The sequence below is a fragment of the Synchiropus splendidus genome, chromosome 1 (assembly GCF_027744825.2).
Source record: "Synchiropus splendidus isolate RoL2022-P1 chromosome 1, RoL_Sspl_1.0, whole genome shotgun sequence".
In the NCBI taxonomy this organism is placed as follows: domain Eukaryota; kingdom Metazoa; phylum Chordata; class Actinopteri; order Syngnathiformes; family Callionymidae; genus Synchiropus; species Synchiropus splendidus.
The window spans coordinates 70,918,783-70,936,797 of NC_071334.1; the positions used below are offsets into that span (position 1 = coordinate 70,918,783).

An 18,015-nucleotide genomic window follows, 5' to 3' on the forward strand; every position below is an offset into this window, starting at 1 on the left:
GAACAACGACTGGTTAATATTCATTGATATTCATTGGACAGAGAAGTGTGTGTGTGTGTGTGTGTGTGTGCCGGGGGGGTCATGGGGCGACATCTGCTTCGGTTTTTGAACAAGTAGGAAACACAAAAGGCGTCAACGTGACAAAGGTTAAGTGAATCTCTGCGCGGCCCAGCTGCTCACACACACACACACACGCACACACACACGCACACTCGCGCCGACATCATTAGCTCAATGCTCATCGCCTCTATAAACATTTACCATCACGTTTGGCCACTCGAGCGACGAGCACAAAACCTGGGTGTTTTCATCTGTGGCCTCCTGCTGAGAAAGAGCTCAACAGCGCCCCCTGTCCTGGCGGTCCAGCTCCCTCAAAACCCTCCCAGGATGTTGCTTTATTCCTCTGACTTGAGCGTCTTGGTCAACACTCAGTGGCCTCCCACCCGACGACTGACTTTGCTTTGTTGTGGTCCGGCAGCCATGTTTTTCTCTTGCGCTGCTTGGTGTCACGTGACCCCCCTGTCCAGCGCCCAGCGGCGAACTCGCCGAGGACCTCGTGACTTCAAGTTTGCACGCTCACCGGCAGGTCAAAGGTCGCGGTGAGCATGCGAGCGGGAACTTTCTCACGTTGATAAGATCGGCGTGTCGGGCGAGCGCCTGGCGGTCACGCCGCGTCCTGAAACCATCGGTTGCGGCGCGTCACGAGCTCTCTGGACATCTGAGTCACCAGGCTCTCCACTGCCTCTGAGGAGCACTTGTGGGTCACCTTGGACCGAATGTCTCCCCCAGAGCTGCACTAGCGCCCCCTTCCACTCGCACCATATGACACCCACCTTCTTATCGCTACGATCTCTGTCAAAAATGCAAGCAGTTCCTGGGCTAACCTGCAGGTGGCGCTGCCACCATCCAGCAACACCAGAGCCTTGGCCCCGCCCCCTCCATCTTGGCGTGGATGTCAGAGCTCCTGTGAGCCGTTTTGGGCCCCGAGCCTGGAGCTTGACACCGTCCTCCTCCAGCCTCCTCTTCCTCGCTGGCTTGTTGACTCTGGCGGCTCAGTTCTCAAACGTCTCCGCCTCCTCCAGGAATAAACCGCCGAGCCCAGGCTTTGATGAGGTCGGCCGTGTCGGAGGTCGGGACGACACCAAACGGAGGTCGGCGCTGGAATAATATTTTGGCGGGATGGCAGGCCCCGCCCCCTCGCGTCAGCTCCAAGCTGAGTAAACTCTGCTCGACAGGAAGTGAGGCGACTCGAGCGACTCAGAAACATGTTGTTTTGCTGGCTTCACAGTGACGTGTGTTTGTTTCCCGCTCATGGTTTTCATGCGCAGAAATGAAGGCGTGAAATATCAGACGCTTGTACAGTGATGAACGATGACTTTCATGTGTTTCTAAAGAAAGCACTTTTTCTTTGTTTTCATGGAGTTTGAGTTGAGCTAATGAAAATACATCACACCCTTCCAACTCTGCTTTATTTATCCGTTGATGTTTCCATGGAGGAAACCAGGAAGATTCTCACATGATTTGTGGTGCCTCTCTCTCAGCAGAGCCACTGGGCCGGACTGCTGGGTTGGATGTGGGAGGTCCCCCCCCGGCGCTGGTCATTAAGCGTGTCATCAAAGACATGAACACACACACACACCCTTGTGTTCCGCTCCTGGCCGTCACCCTTTCCCCAGCCTCCCCCCATCAACACATGGCTACTCGCAACCAACCCGGTTATTTTCAAGGATCTGGCCCTGTGGTCCCCACAAGACAGGATGAAGTCGTACACACAGGCAGCGACAGTGTCAGCAGTGATGTGTATTTGTTGACTGGCCTGTTGCGCCCCCCCCCACATCACCTGTCCTCCCCCGTCCTCAGGTCAATGTGTCTCTGGAGGCTGGGCTGCTTTTAAGCCGTCACTCTCTCTCTCTCGGGAGCACCAGGGAGACGAATGAGTGTCACCCCCCCAGGTGATCTCTGGGTAATGTACTGAAGGACGTGTGTGGCGGTGGGAGGGGTTGGGAGGGGGGGCGTGACCAGCAGGTCGCGGGTTTATTCTGTCATCACGCCGCCCGGGGCTCGTTAGCGCCTGAAGTGCGGCGCTCGCGCCGCTGATGGAGCCGGCGTTCGGCCGTGCGCTTCTCCCGCGCGGCCGCCGCGTGATGGACGTCTTAATCGCCGCCATCCGTCTCCGATTCCACTTTAAGGGATCAGACGGAGTCTTAACGTCGTGTTTTCATTTTGTTAACGACTTTTCATTCGTTTAAGTGTCACCGTTAAACTGTTCACCCGCGCGCAGCCGCATAAATCAGGGCGGCGGCTTCAGCTGCGGCGCGTCATGGGGGGCCACACCGCTCAGCTGCACCGTGGCCCCCACACACCAGGAGCGGTGGCCCCAAAACAGGGAGGTCACGTGACGGCGGGTCGTCCACGGGCTCTGGACTCCCTGGGAAAGATCAATAGGCGAGCCGCCGACGCGAAGCGGTGACGGAAGGTCGCAGGTTCGAGTCCCGGACATTCCGAGGCAGAGACGCCGTCTCATTACGGGATGATGAATCGCCGTCGCCGCGGTGATTCATTATGTTAGTGACAGTAAACTGCGTCCTGTCCACTGTTGGAATGCCCCCCCCCCCTCGCCCCCCGCCCCGGCCTGGGAGAGTGGATCAGTTGCATATTCCCGCGCCCCCCTCCTCCCCCCCCTCCGCTGACATGATGGATTACTCCGCTTTTTATTTGCGCGCTGAAGAATCCGGACGATGGAACATTTTCTTTCAGACTCTGAAACTGATTTGAATCCCAGGAGCAGCCGTGTGTGTTTTTCTCACGCGTCTTCACCCCCCTCCCCTCTCTCTCCCCCGCCTTGTTATCTGTTTTGAACGCCACAGTTGCGCGTCAGAAGAGCGGCTGTGCACCAGCACCGGCCCGTGTGGAGGCTCTCACACACACGCACAGACACATCTTCTCCAAACACCCAGTGATCCCCTCACACACACGCTTAAACGTTCACACAACACTTCACCAGCCTCCAACATGGACGTGTGGAACCATCGTGAGGTTGCTCTCCTGGCCTCTCACCCTGACCCTCACCCTCCAGAACACAGGGCTCACCTGAACCACGACTCTGAACGGAGGACCGTTAGACTGACCCACTGGTTTTGTCGTCTTCATCTTCAAATTGAGCTTTGGACCTCATGGCCACATGTCCCCACAATGTCATACGGTCCTCAGAAGGATAGTGTTTTGTCAAAAACCGGTCCCCACAAAATAGGATAAACAAAGTACAAACCTGTTTCACACAGATCCATAGACCTGTCTCACACACACAGACCTGTCTCACACACACACAGACCTGTCTCACACACACAGACCTGTCTCACACACACAGACCTGTCTCACACACACAGACCTGTCTCTTTCACACACACACAGACCTGTCTCACACACACACAGACCTGTCTCACACACACACACAGACCTGTCTCACACACACAGACCTGTCTCTCACACACACACAGACCTGTCTCACACACACAGACCTGTCTCTTTCACACACACAGACCTGTCTCACACACACAGACCTGTCTCTTTCACACACACACAGACCTGTCTCACACACACACACAGACCTGTCTCACACACACAGACCTGTCTCTTTCACACACACACAGACCTGTCTCACACACACACAGACCTGTCTCACACACACAGACCTGTCTCTTTCACACACACAGACCTGTCTCACACACACAGACCTGTCTCACACACACAGACCTGTCTCTTTCACACACACAGACCTGTCTCTTTCACACACACACAGACCTGTCTCACACACACACACAGACCTGTCTCACACACACAGACCTGTCTCTCACACACACACAGACCTGTCTCACACACACACACAGACCTGTCTCACACACACACACAGACCTGTCTCACACACACAGACCTGTCTCACACACACACAGACCTGTCTCACACACACAGACCTGTCTCTTTCACACACACAGACCTGTCTCTCACACACACAGACCTGTCTCTCACACACAGACCTGTCTCACACACACAGACCTGTCTCACACACACACACAGACCTGTCTCTCTCACACAGACCTGTCTCACACACACACACAGACCTGTCTCACACACACAGACCTGTCTCTCACACACACACACACACAGACCTGTCTCACACACACAGACCTGTCTCTTTCACACACACACAGACCTGTCTCTCGCACACAGACCTGTCTCTCACACACAGACCTGTCTCACACACACAGACCTGTCTCTTTCACACACACACAGACCTGTCTCACACACACAGACCTGTCTCACACACACACACAGACCTGTCTCACACACACACAGACCTGTCTCTCTCACACACACAGACCTGTCTCACACACACACAGACCTGTCTCTCACACACAGACTTGTCTCACACACACACAGACCTGTCTCACACACACACACACACACACAGACCTGTCTCTCACACACAGACCTGTCTCACACACACACAGACCTGTCTCACACACACAGACCTGTCTCACACACACACACACACACAGACCTGTCTCACACACACACAGACCTGTCTCACACACACACACACACACAGACCTGTCTCTCACACACACAGACCTGTCTCACACACACACACACACACACAGACCTGTCTCACACACACACAGACCTGTCTCTCGCACACAGACCTGTCTCTCACACACAGACCTGTCTCACACACACAGACCTGTCTCTTTCACACACACACAGACCTGTCTCACACACACAGACCTGTCTCACACACACACACAGACCTGTCTCACACACACACAGACCTGTCTCTCTCACACACACAGACCTGTCTCACACACACACAGACCTGTCTCTCACACACAGACTTGTCTCACACACACACAGACCTGTCTCACACACACACACACACACACAGACCTGTCTCTCACACACAGACCTGTCTCACACACACACAGACCTGTCTCACACACACAGACCTGTCTCACACACACACACACACACAGACCTGTCTCACACACACACAGACCTGTCTCACACACACACACACACACAGACCTGTCTCTCACACACACAGACCTGTCTCACACACACACACACACACACAGACCTGTCTCACACACACACAGACCTGTGTCTCTCACACACAGACCTGTCTCACACTCACACACAGACCTGTGTCTCTCACACACACACACAGACCTGTCTCACACACACAGACCTGTCTCACACACAGACCTGTGTCTCTCACACACACACACAGACCTGTCTCACACACACAGTCAGATTTGCTCGCACATGGTGGGCTCCTGAAGCTCCTCCCCTCTGACGTCACAGTTGACCTCACACAGACCTCAACCTTGTGGGGTCCACACGATGGATCTTCTGACACACACACACACGCACAACCTGCAAAACATACATTAGAAACAGCTGCAGCCGCCCACACATCTGGAAACCTTAGACGTGCACTTGCCAGCGGATGGTGCCACACGTGTGCACTGCTGCTCACACACAAACGTTGCGTCAGTGGTGCGACTGACAAATCCATCGCTTGGCTTCATGGCGGCCATGTTTCTCATAACACACCTGACACGGCGAGATGACATCCCGCTCGCCGTGACATCATCAGCGCGGTCGGATGAGGTCGCGGCCGGACTGAGTTATTCAGCTTTTTTGCTGTGGGGCCGCCGCGCTCAACGACGCCCCCCACTGCCTCCTCCACGCCACGCCACGGCCGCCGGCTCAGGGATTCATGACTTCGTGGCCGACATGCGAAAGCAACATTTGAATGAAACGTTTGTCTGGTGACCCCAGTTACAATCCAACCTGAGGTTTGAACAGCGCCGCAGCGCCAATCTCCCCGCGGCCGAGCCAAGGTTCAATTCCCGCCTCTGCATCCTCCAATGTCGGTTCACTCTCAAACACACACGTGATCGCTCACAAGCTCGTGATGCCTGCGCTGTGTAGCCAGGGTCAGAGGTCACAGCACAAGGGTGTGTAACTGGTTTAGCTCACTTGTGAGGACCAGGTCTTCACCGAGCACCACACTTGGGGACACGTGTTCCGGTCCCCTCACGGTTCAGCCTCCATTTGAGGGTGAAGACTCCAAAACAACGGGGAGATGCTAACTGGCTGTGGTTCAGGTGTGTTGAGGGAGGGACTGGGGAAAGGGTGACGGCCAGGAGAGGTCCCCACAAGGGCAGAGATAGGTGAGGGAGCGTGCTCCGCCTCTGCAGCATCACGTCCTCCGAGTCTGCTCCCAGAGAGCTGCTCTCATGCAAAGCACTTTCAAGGTCTTTGCTCATTAAGTTTCCCGCCGTGTGGCGGCTAACTTTATTATTGACTGCACAGAATACACAATCCCGCGACCTCTGCCACCCAGACTAAATCTCTCCCGCCGATCCATCGCACTGATTTCTGCCGCCAGAAACACCCAGGCAGCACTTTAGTCACCTGACTGCTCGCACGCTCCGACCCGGCCCGGCGCTCGCCTCCTGAGTCCACCTCGCCGCGGGACAGTGGGTGGAGCTCGGCGTCCAGTGGGAGACAACTGATCATCTTCATCTCCATCTTCATCTTCACCTTCACCTTCATCTTCATCTCCATCTTCATCTTCATCTTCACCTTCACCTTCATCTTCACCTTCACCTTTATCTTCATCTTCATCTTCACCTTCACCTTTATCTTCATCTTCATCTTCATCTCCATCTTGATCTTCACCTTCATCTTCATCTTCATCTCCATCTTCATCTTCACCTTCATCTTCATCTTCATCTTCACCTTCATCTTCATCTCCATCTTCATCTTCATCTTCACCTTCATCTTCACCTTCACGTTTATCTTCACCTTCACCTTCACCTTTATCTTCATCTCCATCTTCATCTTCACCTTCACCTTCATCTTCATCTCCATCTTCATCTTCATCTTCACCTTCACCTTCATCTTCATCTTCACCTTCACCTTTATCTTCATCTTCATCTTCACCTTCACCTTTATCTTCATCTTCATCTTCATCTCCATCTTGATCTTCACCTTCATCTTCATCTCCATCTTCATCTTCACCTTCATCTTCATCTTCATCTTCACCTTCATCTTCATCTCCATCTTCATCTTCACCTTCATCTTCATCTTCATCTTCATCTTCACCTTCACCTTTATCTTCATCTTCATCTTCATCTCCATCTTGATCTTCACCTTCATCTTCATCTCCATCTTCACCTTCACCTTCACCTTCATCTTCATCTTCATCTTCACCTTTATCTTCATCTTCATCTTCACCTTCACCTTCATCTTCATCTTCATCTTCACCTTCACCTTTATCTTCATCTTCATCTCCATCTTGATCTTCACCTTCATCTTCATCTCCATCTTCATCTTCACCTTCACCTTCATCTTCATCTTCATCTTCACCTTTATCTTCATCTCCATCTTCATCTTCACCTTCATCTTCACCTTTATCTTCATCTCCATCTTCCCCTTCATCTTCATCATCATCTCCATCTTCACCTTCATCTTCATCATCATCTTCATCTTCATCTTCATCTCCATCTTCATCTTCACCTTCACCTTCATCTTCATCTTCATCTTCACCTTTATCTTCATCTCCATCTTCATCTTCACCTTCATCTTCACCTTTATCTTCATCTCCATCTTCCCCTTCATCTTCATCATCATCTCCATCTTCACCTTCATCTTCATCATCATCTTCATCTTCATCTTCATCTCCATCTTCACCTTCACCTTCACCTTCACCTTCATCTCCATCTTCATCTTCATCTTCATCTCATCAGAGCTGAAGGTCCACCCTGGTTCCTCCAGTGAGAAGCAGGACTGTGTGGAATCCTCGTCAGGTTTGTTTATTCCGTCTGTCCGTCATTTCTTCATCATTCCTCGCTCCATCGATCGTCTTCTTCATCAAGACTCTCTCTCTATCTCTCTCTCACGGGTGGCGGTGGTGGTGGCGGTGGCGGCGGCGGTGGCGGCGTGTCGTCCGGGCCGGAAGCGCGGCGTCAGCGCTTCAGGACGTCCTTCAGCTGCAGGGTCGAAGCTGCTGACAGAGAAGGAAAAGCTCATCAGTTCATTTACTATTCTGACCCCAGAGATCAAAGCGCGGCCGCACAGTCGATCGCAGCGCGATCAATTCTGCTGCGGGTCCCAGTCTCTTAACGGCAAAATATTCACGGAAGACTCCGGAATGAACTCCAGGACCGTCCCGGAACGCTGACGGGCCGTCAGGTGTCCAGTCCTGGGCCAGGCCACCGGACGCGGGCGCTCTGCCCGGAGCCAGACGTTCCCCTGTCAGAGTGGAGTCCCGGCTCGCTCGGCAGACACACACGCCGTCACACTTCCCCTGACTAGCGGGACAAATGAAGTCGCTGCCGTCACGACACCCGGGCCGGTTTGAGTGACAGCCGGGGTCTGGTTCCGGCGCTCCGGGACATCAGCGCAATTCCCGTCTGTCGGGGCTCCTCTCCTCCGCCGCTAACAAATCTCCCCGCTAACACGCAGTGAGCCACTCCGCCGCCATCATCCCGCCTGCCACGCCATCGACAACGACAACTTCTTTCCCGGCTCGCTGCAGAGGAGGGATGCCGGATCCGCCGGGACGCCTGTCGGATCCACCAGCCCGAGCCGGGACACAAGCGACCCCCACTCGCCCCCCGAGAGGAGCAGTAGTCAGAGCACGCTGCTCACAACACCTAGAATAATGGACAGATGCTGACAGACGCTGGACGACCTTTAAACTCAACTCCAGGAGGAGAGGAGGAGAGGGGGGTCAGGAGGAGGAATGGGGAGGAAGGGAAGGGAGGAGGTGGATGGAGGGAGGTGGTTGTTAGACAGAGAAGGAGAGCAGAGGGAGGAAGATGGAGGGAATAAGCAGAGTGGAAGTGGAGGTGAAAGAGGAGGAAGAGGAAGAGGAGGGTAAACTTTGGCTGTGTCCCATCTCTCCCCCCAACACTGGGCTCCGTGTGGCGTGTCCCACTCCTCCTCACTGGCCGCTCACCACTTGATCACGTGATCCCTTCAAACCCAGGGAGCTCCGGAGCTGACTTGAAACCAGGTGGGAAGATGAAGTGTGGAGAGATGTCCAGGAGACCACAGGACTTGATTTCACAACAGTGTTGGACAGGACAACAGGGACATGTTAGTAGCCAGGACCACTCTTCCCTGTGTTGACTCTCTCTGGTGTCACACGTCAGCCAGCCAAATGCTCCACCGTGTCCCACAACATGAACAATACAACATGGATGTTCAACAGTAGGTTTGGATTTCTCCTGAACAAACCACAGTGGGCTAGCATTCAGGCTAACGTTAGCATCCTCACACCTCTCACACGTCTGTCACCGCAACATAGGCTCCGCCCATTTCTCCTCCGCTGGTTCACCAAACCAAGTGAGATGATCAGCGCCGATGCAAGAGGTTGCAGAAACGTTGGAGCTTCACAGTGGAGGGAGCTTCACAGTGGAGCATCATAGTGGAGGGAGCTTCATAGTGGAGGGAGCTTCACAGTGGAGCATCATAGTGGAGGGAGCTTCATAGTGGAGGGAGCTTCAAAGTGGAGGGAGCTTCACAGTGGAGGGAGCTTCACAGTGGAGCATCATAGTGGAGGGAGCTTCATAGTGGAGGGAGCTTCAAAGTGGAGGGAGCTTCACAGTGGAGGGAGCTACATCGTGGAGCTTCATAGTGGAGCATCATAGTGGAGGGAGCTTCAAAGTGGAGCTTCATAGTGGAGGGAGCTTCAAAGTGGAGCTTCATAGAGGAGGGAGCTTCACAGTGGAGGGAGCTTCACAGTGGAGGGAGCTTCACAGTGGAGGGAGCTTCACAGTGGAGGGAGCTTCATAGAGGAGGGAGCTTCATAGTGGAGGGAGCTTCATAGAGGAGGGAGCTTCACAGTGGAGGGAGCTTCACAGTGGAGGGAGCTTCACAGTGGAGGGAGCTTCACAGTGGAGGGGGCTTCACAGTGGAGGGAGCTTCACAGTGGAGGGGGCTTCACAGTGGAGGGAGCTTCACAGTGGAGTATCATAGTGGAGGGAGCTTCACAGTGGAGGGAGCTTCACAGTGGAGGGAGCTTCATAGAGGAGGGAGCTTCACAGTGGAGGGAGCTTCATAGAGGAGGGAGCTTCACAGTGGAGGGAGCTTCACAGTGGAGGGAGCTTCACAGTGGAGGGACCTTCATAGAGGAGGGAGCTTCACAGTGGAGGGAGCTTCACAGTGGAGGGAGCTTCACAGTGGAGGGAGCTTCATAGTGGAGCATCACAGTGGAGGGAGCTTCACAGTGGAGGGAGCTTCACAGTGGAGGGAGCTTCACAGTGGAGGGAGCTTCACAGTGGAGGGAGCTTCATAGTGGAGCATCACAGTGGAGGGAGCATCACAGTGGAGGGAGCTTCACAGTGGAGGGAGCTTCACAGTGGAGGGAGCTTCACAGTGGAGGGAGCTTCACAGTGGAGGGGGCTTCACAGTGGAGGGAGCTTCACAGTGGAGGGAGCTTCATAGTGGAGGGAGCTTCACAGTGGAGGGAGCTTCACAGTGGAGGGAGCTTCACAGTGGAGGGGGCTTCACAGTGGAGGGAGCTTCACAGTGGAGGGAGCTTCACAGTGGAGGGAGCTTCACAGTGGAGTATCATAGTGGAGGGAGCTTCACAGTGGAGGGAGCTTCACAGTGGAGTATCATAGTGGAGGGAGCTTCACAGTGGAGGGAGCTTCACAGTGGAGGGAGCTTCATAGAGGAGGGAGCTTCACAGTGGAGGGACCTTCATAGAGGAGGGAGCTTCACAGTGGAGGGAGCTTCACAGTGGAGGGAGCTTCACAGTGGAGGGGGCTTCACAGTGGAGGGGGCTTCACAGTGGAGGGAGCTTCACAGTGGAGGGAGCTTCACAGTGGAGGGGGCTTCACAGTGGAGGGAGCTTCACAGTGGAGGGAGCTTCATAGAGGAGGGAGCTTCACAGTGGAGGGAGCTTCACAGTGGAGGGAGCTTCACAGTGGAGGGAGCTTCATAGAGGAGGGAGCTTCACAGTGGAGGGAGCTTCATAGAGGAGGGAGCTTCACAGTGGAGGGAGCTTCATAGAGGAGGGAGCTTCACAGTGGAGGGAGCTTCATAGAGGAGGGAGCTTCACAGTGGAGGGAGCTTCACAGTGGAGGGACCTTCATAGAGGAGGGAGCTTCACAGTGGAGGGAGCTTCACAGTGGAGGGAGCTTCACAGTGGAGGGGGCTTCACAGTGGAGGGAGCTTCACAGTGGAGGGGGCTTCACAGTGGAGGGAGCTTCACAGTGGAGGGAGCTTCACAGTGGAGTATCATAGTGGAGGGAGCTTCACAGTGGAGGGAGCTTCACAGTGGAGGGAGCTTCACAGTGGAGGGAGCTTCATAGAGGAGGGAGCTTCACAGTGGAGGGAGCTTCACAGTGGAGGGAGCTTCACAGTGGAGGGGGCTTCACAGTGGAGGGAGCTTCACAGTGGAGTATCATAGTGGAGGGAGCTTCACAGTGGAGGGGGCTTCACAGTGGAGGGAGCTTCATAGAGGAGGGAGCTTCACAGTGGAGGGAGCTTCATAGAGGAGGGAGCTTCACAGTGGAGGGAGCTTCATAGAGGAGGCTGCTCAGAACCAAGTGCTGGTGTCAGGGGGAGACATGGGACACAGCCTTCCTCCTGATCCTCAGGCCTGTAACATGCAGCCACGTGACAGACTGACCTGAGACAGGAACCTTTCCGCCTCGCTCCCCTGATCCTCCATGCCCGGCACCAAAGTCAGGTCCTTTGAAACGGGCTGGGACCCGGGACTGGCTCCACAGTGTGGCACCAGTGACTCCAGTTTCCTGGTTGTTTTTTTTATCAGAATCAGAAAACTTTATTAATCCCAAGGGAAATTATGTTCGTGACATGCTCTATTATAAAGAGTAAAAAAAGCGATACAAAAGACCTTAGGAACAACGTGCAAGAAAATGCAGATTCAAGGACAGAGTGAACAGAAAAACCTGCCAAAGAATCCTTCACTGTAGTTTTTTCAGGGATGAATTGTACAGTCTTATTGCCACAGGAAGAAAGGACACTGAGGTCAGGGACCAAAGCAGATCAAAGCACGGTCGTCCAGGTCCAGCTGTGCGTCTGCAGCGGTGACGCGGGTCAGATGGTTCAGTCTCCTGGCCTTCTGTGGTCCACAGGAGAAGCTCTTATCTCCGTCAGACCCTCAGCAGCCTGTAATTAATCCCCACTATGGCTGTGGGGTGCGGGCGGAGGAGGTGTGTGTGTGTGGGGGGGTTATTGTCACGGGATGAATGGCGGTGTTTCACGCTCAATTTACCGCCGGGTCTTATCGCCGCCGCCGAACATGAGCCTCGTTTAAAAGAGCTAATTAGCTGGAAAATACATGACAAGTCAATTGTAGCGGCGGCGGAGGGCTCGCAGGAGGCGGGGGGGCGGAGCTCCTGGCCGCCACTGATACGCTTGTGCTGCTGTCGGCCACGCCCACGTCACATGATTCACGCTCGCCGCTGCACAATTAGCTAATTGATACGTTTGTTTGGGGAAATGTTTCACACACTGGAGGGAGGGGTGGAGGGAGGAAGAGTGAGAGGAGGAAGGAAGGAGGAGGATGAAGGGAGGAGGAAGATGAAGAGGAGGATGGAGGGAGGAAGAGTGAGAGGAGGAAGGAGGGAGGAGGATGAAGGGAGGAGGAAGATGAAGAGGAGGATGGAGGGAGGAAGAGTGAGAGGAGGAAGGAAGGAGGAGGATGAAGGGAGGAGGAAGATGAAGAGGAGGATGGAGGGAGGAAGAGTGAGAGGAGGAAGGAGGGAGAAGGATGAAGGGAGGAGGAAGATGAAGAGGAGGATGGAGAGAGGAAGAGTGAGAGGAGGAAGGAGGGAGGAGGAAGATGAAGAGGATGATGGAGGGAGGAAGAGTGAGAGGAGGAAGGAAGGAGGAGGATGAAGGGAGGAGGAAGATGAAGAGGAGGATGGAGGGAGGAAGAGTGAGAGGAGGAAGGAGGGAGAAGGATGAAGGGAGGAGGAAGATGAAGAGGAGGATGGAGAGAGGAAGAGTGAGAGGAGGAAGGAGGGAGGAGGAAGATGAAGAGGAGGATGGAGGGAGGAAGAGTGGGAGGAGGAAGGAGGGAGGAGGAAGATGAAGAGGAGGATGGAGGGAGGAAGAGTGGGAGGAGGAAGGAGGGAGGAGAAAGATGAAGAGGATGATGGAGGGAGGAAGAGTGAGAGGAGGAAGGAAGGAGGAGGATGAAGGGAGGAGGAAGATGAAGAGGAGGATGGAGGGAGGAAGAGTGAGAGGAGGAAGGAGGGAGAAGGATGAAGGGAGGAGGAAGATGAAGAGGAGGATGGAGGGAGGAAGAGTGAGAGGAAGAAGGAAGGAGGAGGATGAAGGGAGGAGGAAGATGAAGAGGAGGATGGAGAGAGGAAGAGTGAGAGGAGGAAGGAGGGAGGAGGAAGATGAAGAGGATGATGGAGGGAGGAAGAGTGAGAGGAGGAAGGAAGGAGGAGGATGAAGGGAGGAGGAAGATGAAGAGGAGGATGGAGGGAGGAAGAGTGAGAGGAGGAAGGAGGGAGAAGGATGAAGGGAGGAGGAAGATGAAGAGGAGGATGGAGAGAGGAAGAGTGAGAGGAGGAAGGAGGGAGGAGGATGAAGGGAGGAGGAAGATGAAGAGGAGGATGGAGGGAGGAAGAGTGAGAGGAGGAAGGAGGGAGAAGGATGAAGGGAGGAGGAAGATGAAGAGGAGGATGGAGAGAGGAAGAGTGAGAGGAGGAAGGAGGGAGGAAGAGTGGGAGGAGGAAGGAGGGAGGAGGAAGATGAAGAGGAGGATGGAGGGAGGAAGAGTGGGAGGAGGAAGGAGGGAGGAGGATGAAGGGAGGAGGAAGATGAAGAGGAGGATGGAGGGAGGAAGAGTGAGAGGAGGAAGGAAGGAGGAGGATGAAGGGAGGAGGAAGATGAAGAGGAGGATGGAGGGAGGAAGAGTGAGAGGAGGAAGGAAGGAGGAGGATGAAGGGAGGAGGAAGATGAAGAGGAGGATGGAGGGAGGAAGAGTGAGAGGAGGAAGGAGGGAGGAGGATGACCTTTGAACCGACAGCTAAGCTAATTCAAGCTAAGCTAACAGCTGCGCCAACTTTCCCCACACAGTAAATAAACCCTCCGTCTGTCGCGTCCTCCGCCGAGGCCGCGGACACTTTCTGCTTTATCGATGGCTGCAACAGCCGAAGGCGAGAATAAAAGCACGGCGGCGCAGCTGCCGACGCCGACGGATCCAAGAAACCAGTGAAGGAACGCCGTTGCCATCGTTTATGCTTTAATGCCACATTAGCAATCTGCGGCGCGCGGCGCGGCTGCCAGCGCCACAGCGGCGGGCAGATGGGCCGCGCAGGAAGACAGATCCGCTGCCACATAAATCCAGCGCCGGAGCGGTCGGAGGTCGCTGCCAAGAGAAACACTTCCTCCCGGCTCAGACATTTGAGGGATGGACTCAGATGTCACCGCTCATTAGCATGTCAGCAAACACAAACAAGTGGCGCTGCAGATGTGCGCCGGCGTCGCGAAACACAGGCGCTGTAAACGCTTCACCGTGAGCAAGCAGCTGTCGGCGCTAACCTGCCATCATCTGCCGCAGGTGTGCGAACCCAGCGAGCCGGGGTGACGGCAAACATGCTAGCTGGTCCTCTGACGGCCTCACACATCTCACCGCAGCCGGATCCAGATCAGTTCCCGAGACGCAGCCCTTGTGTGGTCCCGCGTCCTGGGCCGACGCGGCAAAGCGGCGCCGCCGTCTCCAGAGCAAACACGTCCCGCTGCGGCCTGTGTTTTCCCTCCACACGCTGGCGGGTTTATTTTGCTGCGTCGTGTGCGGCGCGGTGTTTGAGGAGCTTCTCGGAGGGACGGCGAACGGGTCCGGCGTGTTTGTGCTGGGCAGCAGCGTGTCGGGCTCTGAGCCGCGGAGACAAGAACAATAGTTGTGTTCCGCATGTGTGACATCATCGGCGGCTGTCAGCTGCGCACACGTGTGAGGAGAGTGACACTCCAGCAGAGGCACACGAGCGGGGCCCAGTGTCCAGTCCAGTCTCACGTCCAGTCACGTTTAGAGTCCAGTGTCTTGTCAAGTCCAGTCCAGTCTTGAGTCAAGTCGAGTCTAGTCTGTAGTCAAGTGAAGTCTAGTCAAGTGAAGTCAAGTCCAGTCCAGTCTAGTCTCAAGTCGAGTTGCGTCTAGAGTCTTGTCAAGTCATAAGTCACAAGTCACTAGTCTGGAGTCGAGTCGACTCGAGTGTTGTCCAATCTAGAGTCTTGTCTAGTCTAGTCAAGTCTGGTGTAGTCAATTCAAGTCAAGTGTCAAGTCGAGTCTAGTCCAGTCCAATTGACTCTGATCTGACCTGATCTAAAATCTCAAAAAACAAAAAACTGATGAACGAACAAACACAGGTAGGAAAGTGGGTGTCACAGCCGAATTCCAAAATGTGGCGCTTTATTAACACTTAACTGAGAAGCTTTCACACGAGCTAGCGAGAGGTCAAAGGTCAGAGCAGAGCTGAAAACTTCCGGAAGGTGCCTTCCTGTCGCCGGCAGCAGATGACATCACCAGGAAGGACGTCTTTCACTTCCCCTTGTTTGAGTGTGGGCGGGTCAAAGGTCGGGAGGCTGCCATCATCATCATCGTCGTCGTCGTCATCCTCCTCCTCTTTGCCTAATCGCCGTGGCCAGCAGCAGCGTCCCGCCGTGGCAGGACCGTCCTGATGGGAGACATGTGGCGGCGGTTCAAGTCCCGGCGAGGAAATCTTTAATACCTTTAATACCTGGCTGAACGTGAGCGGCGCTCCATTACGGGGCGCCCTCCCTCCCCCCGCGCGGCTAATGAACGCCGGATCTCTATTTCAACCTTGAAGGGTCCGGGCGGCCAGGCGGGCGGCGCCGCGGGCGGCGGGCCAGTAATGAAGACAGATTAAAGCTTAATGTGGCTTAATGTAGCAGGTGTCGTCCGCCGTCCAGCTCTACTACCTTAAAAGCCACTAAATCTCCCGCCGACTTCGCCGCCGCCGATGACTGTGCCGCGCTCGATCGATAGAAAAATTGTTAACACACCTTAACTGGGATCCATTAGAGGCTCCGGCGGTAATAAACGTCCCCGCGGGGCCCCGGAGGGGGACGCTGCCGCTGCACTCAGGTTAATGGGCAAAGTTGAGAGAAGTGACCACTAAATCTGGAAGGACGCCGCAGGCGGCCGGGGGCGGGGCCAGTGGCCGGCCCTCCGGGGGCGGGGCCTCACAAACCCAGGGCCCTTCAACTCACCTGACACCCCTGGCTTCCTCTGGGAGGACCTCCCCGCCACCAGGGGCCGCTGCTTCTCCAACACTGTCCCTGAGTTCCAGAACGAAAACAGAGAAAAATCATAACAACCTCCACCTGCAAACACCTGAAGATCACTGACCTGAGGTAGAAGAGGGAAGTCAAGTGCAGAGCATCTATATATCAGTGAAAATCATAGGCTGGTCTTGTCAAGTCCAGTCCAGTCCAGTCCAGTCCAGTCTAGAGTCCAGTCCAGTCCAGTCCAGTCCAGTCCAGTCTAGAGTCCAGTCCAGTCCAGTCCAGTCTAGAGTCGAGTCAAGTCAAGTCCAGTCCAGTCCAGTCCAGTCCAGTCTAGAGTCCAGTCCAGTCCAGTCCAGTCCAGTCTAGAGTCGAGTCCAGTCCAGTCCAGTCTAGAGTCCAGTCCAGTCCAGTCCAGTCCAGTCCAGTCTAGAGTCGAGTCCAGTCGAGTCCAGTCCAGTCCAGTCCAGTCTAGAGTCGAGTCAAGTCAAGTCCAGTCCAGTCCAGTCCAGTCCAGTCTAGAGTCGAGTCCAGTCCAGTCTGGAGTCCAGTCCAGTCCAGTCCAGTCCAGTCCAGTCCAGTCTAGAGTCGAGTCCAGTCCAGTCCAGTCTAGAGTCCAGTCCAGTCCAATCCAGTCTAGAGCCGAGTCAAGTCCAGTCCAGTCCAGTCCAGTCCAGTCCAGTCTAGAGTCCAGTCCAGTCCAGTCCAGTCCAGTCCAGTCCAGTCTAGAGTCCAGTCCAGTCCAGTCCAGTCTAGAGTCTAGTCTAGTCTAGAGTCGAGTCCAGTCCAGTCCAGTCTAGAGTCCAGTCCAGTCCAGTCCAGTCCAGTCTAGAGTCGAGTCCAGTCCAGTCCAGTCTAGAGTCCAGTCCAGTCCAGTCCAGTCCAGTCCAGTCTAGAGTCGAGTCCAGTCGAGTCCAGTCCAGTCCAGTCCAGTCTAGAGTCGAGTCAAGTCAAGTCCAGTCCAGTCCAGTCCAGTCCAGTCTAGAGTCGAGTCCAGTCCAGTCTGGAGTCCAGTCCAGTCCAGTCCAGTCCAGTCCAGTCCAGTCTAGAGTCGAGTCCAGTCCAGTCCAGTCTAGAGTCCAGTCCAGTCCAATCCAGTCTAGAGCCGAGTCAAGTCCAGTCCAGTCCAGTCCAGTCCAGTCCAGTCTAGAGTCCAGTCCAGTCCAGTCCAGTCCAGTCCAGTCCAGTCTAGAGTCCAGTCCAGTCTAGAGTCTAGTCTAGTCTAGAGTCGAGTCCAGTCCAGTCCAGTCTAGAGTCGAGTCGAGTCGAGTCCAGTCCAGTCTAGAGTCCAGTCCAGTCCAGCCATGTCTAGTCCAAGCTGGTCAAGTTAAGTCAAGTCAGGTGCAGTCAAATCAAGTGAAGTTGAGTCTGATCTGATCTAATCCCCGCCCCCTCCACCTGGAAGCACCTGTTGAGGCGTTCACTGACCTGAGCTAGAAGAGGGAAGTGCAATCAAATCAATCTTTCAGTGTAGAACCATGAGAAAGTGTTAGTGGTGACCAGGACCGTGACCAGCGCTGCCCCCTGCTGGCCGCAGCCTGCCCACTAGTTTGACTGCAGCTCACAACTTTGACCTTCCGGGAGCGGCCTGGTCCTGAGCCAGTCTGTCGAGTGTTGGGGGACCTGCTCCGCCCATCATGACCGCGGCGCGCCCGTGCGTGTGCATGGGGGGGGGGGGTGATTAAGTCCCATCATGCATCTGAACCTGGC

General features: G+C 54.8%; 1 protein-coding gene across 1 annotated transcript; it reads right to left on the reverse strand.

Annotated features, from left to right (window-relative positions):
• Nucleotides 1–6,360: 6,360 nt before the first annotated feature.
• Nucleotides 6,361–14,897, reverse strand: LOC128768316 (uncharacterized). Its single transcript, XM_053881165.1, has 2 exons — nucleotides 14,696–14,897; nucleotides 6,361–8,071 (listed from the first exon to the last, which is right to left on the reverse strand). The coding sequence occupies exon 2, from the start codon at nucleotides 7,804–7,806 to the stop codon at nucleotides 6,361–6,363; it is 1,446 nt and encodes a 481-aa protein (XP_053737140.1). The 5' UTR covers nucleotides 7,807–8,071; nucleotides 14,696–14,897.
• Between the last annotated feature and the right edge of the window lie 3,118 nt (nucleotides 14,898–18,015).

What these genes read in the sequence shown, in the direction of transcription:
- LOC128768316 (XM_053881165.1), bottom strand. Translation starts at nt 7,806, where the DNA reads ATGAAGATGAAGATGAAGATGGAGATGAAGGTGAAGGTGAAGGTGAAG.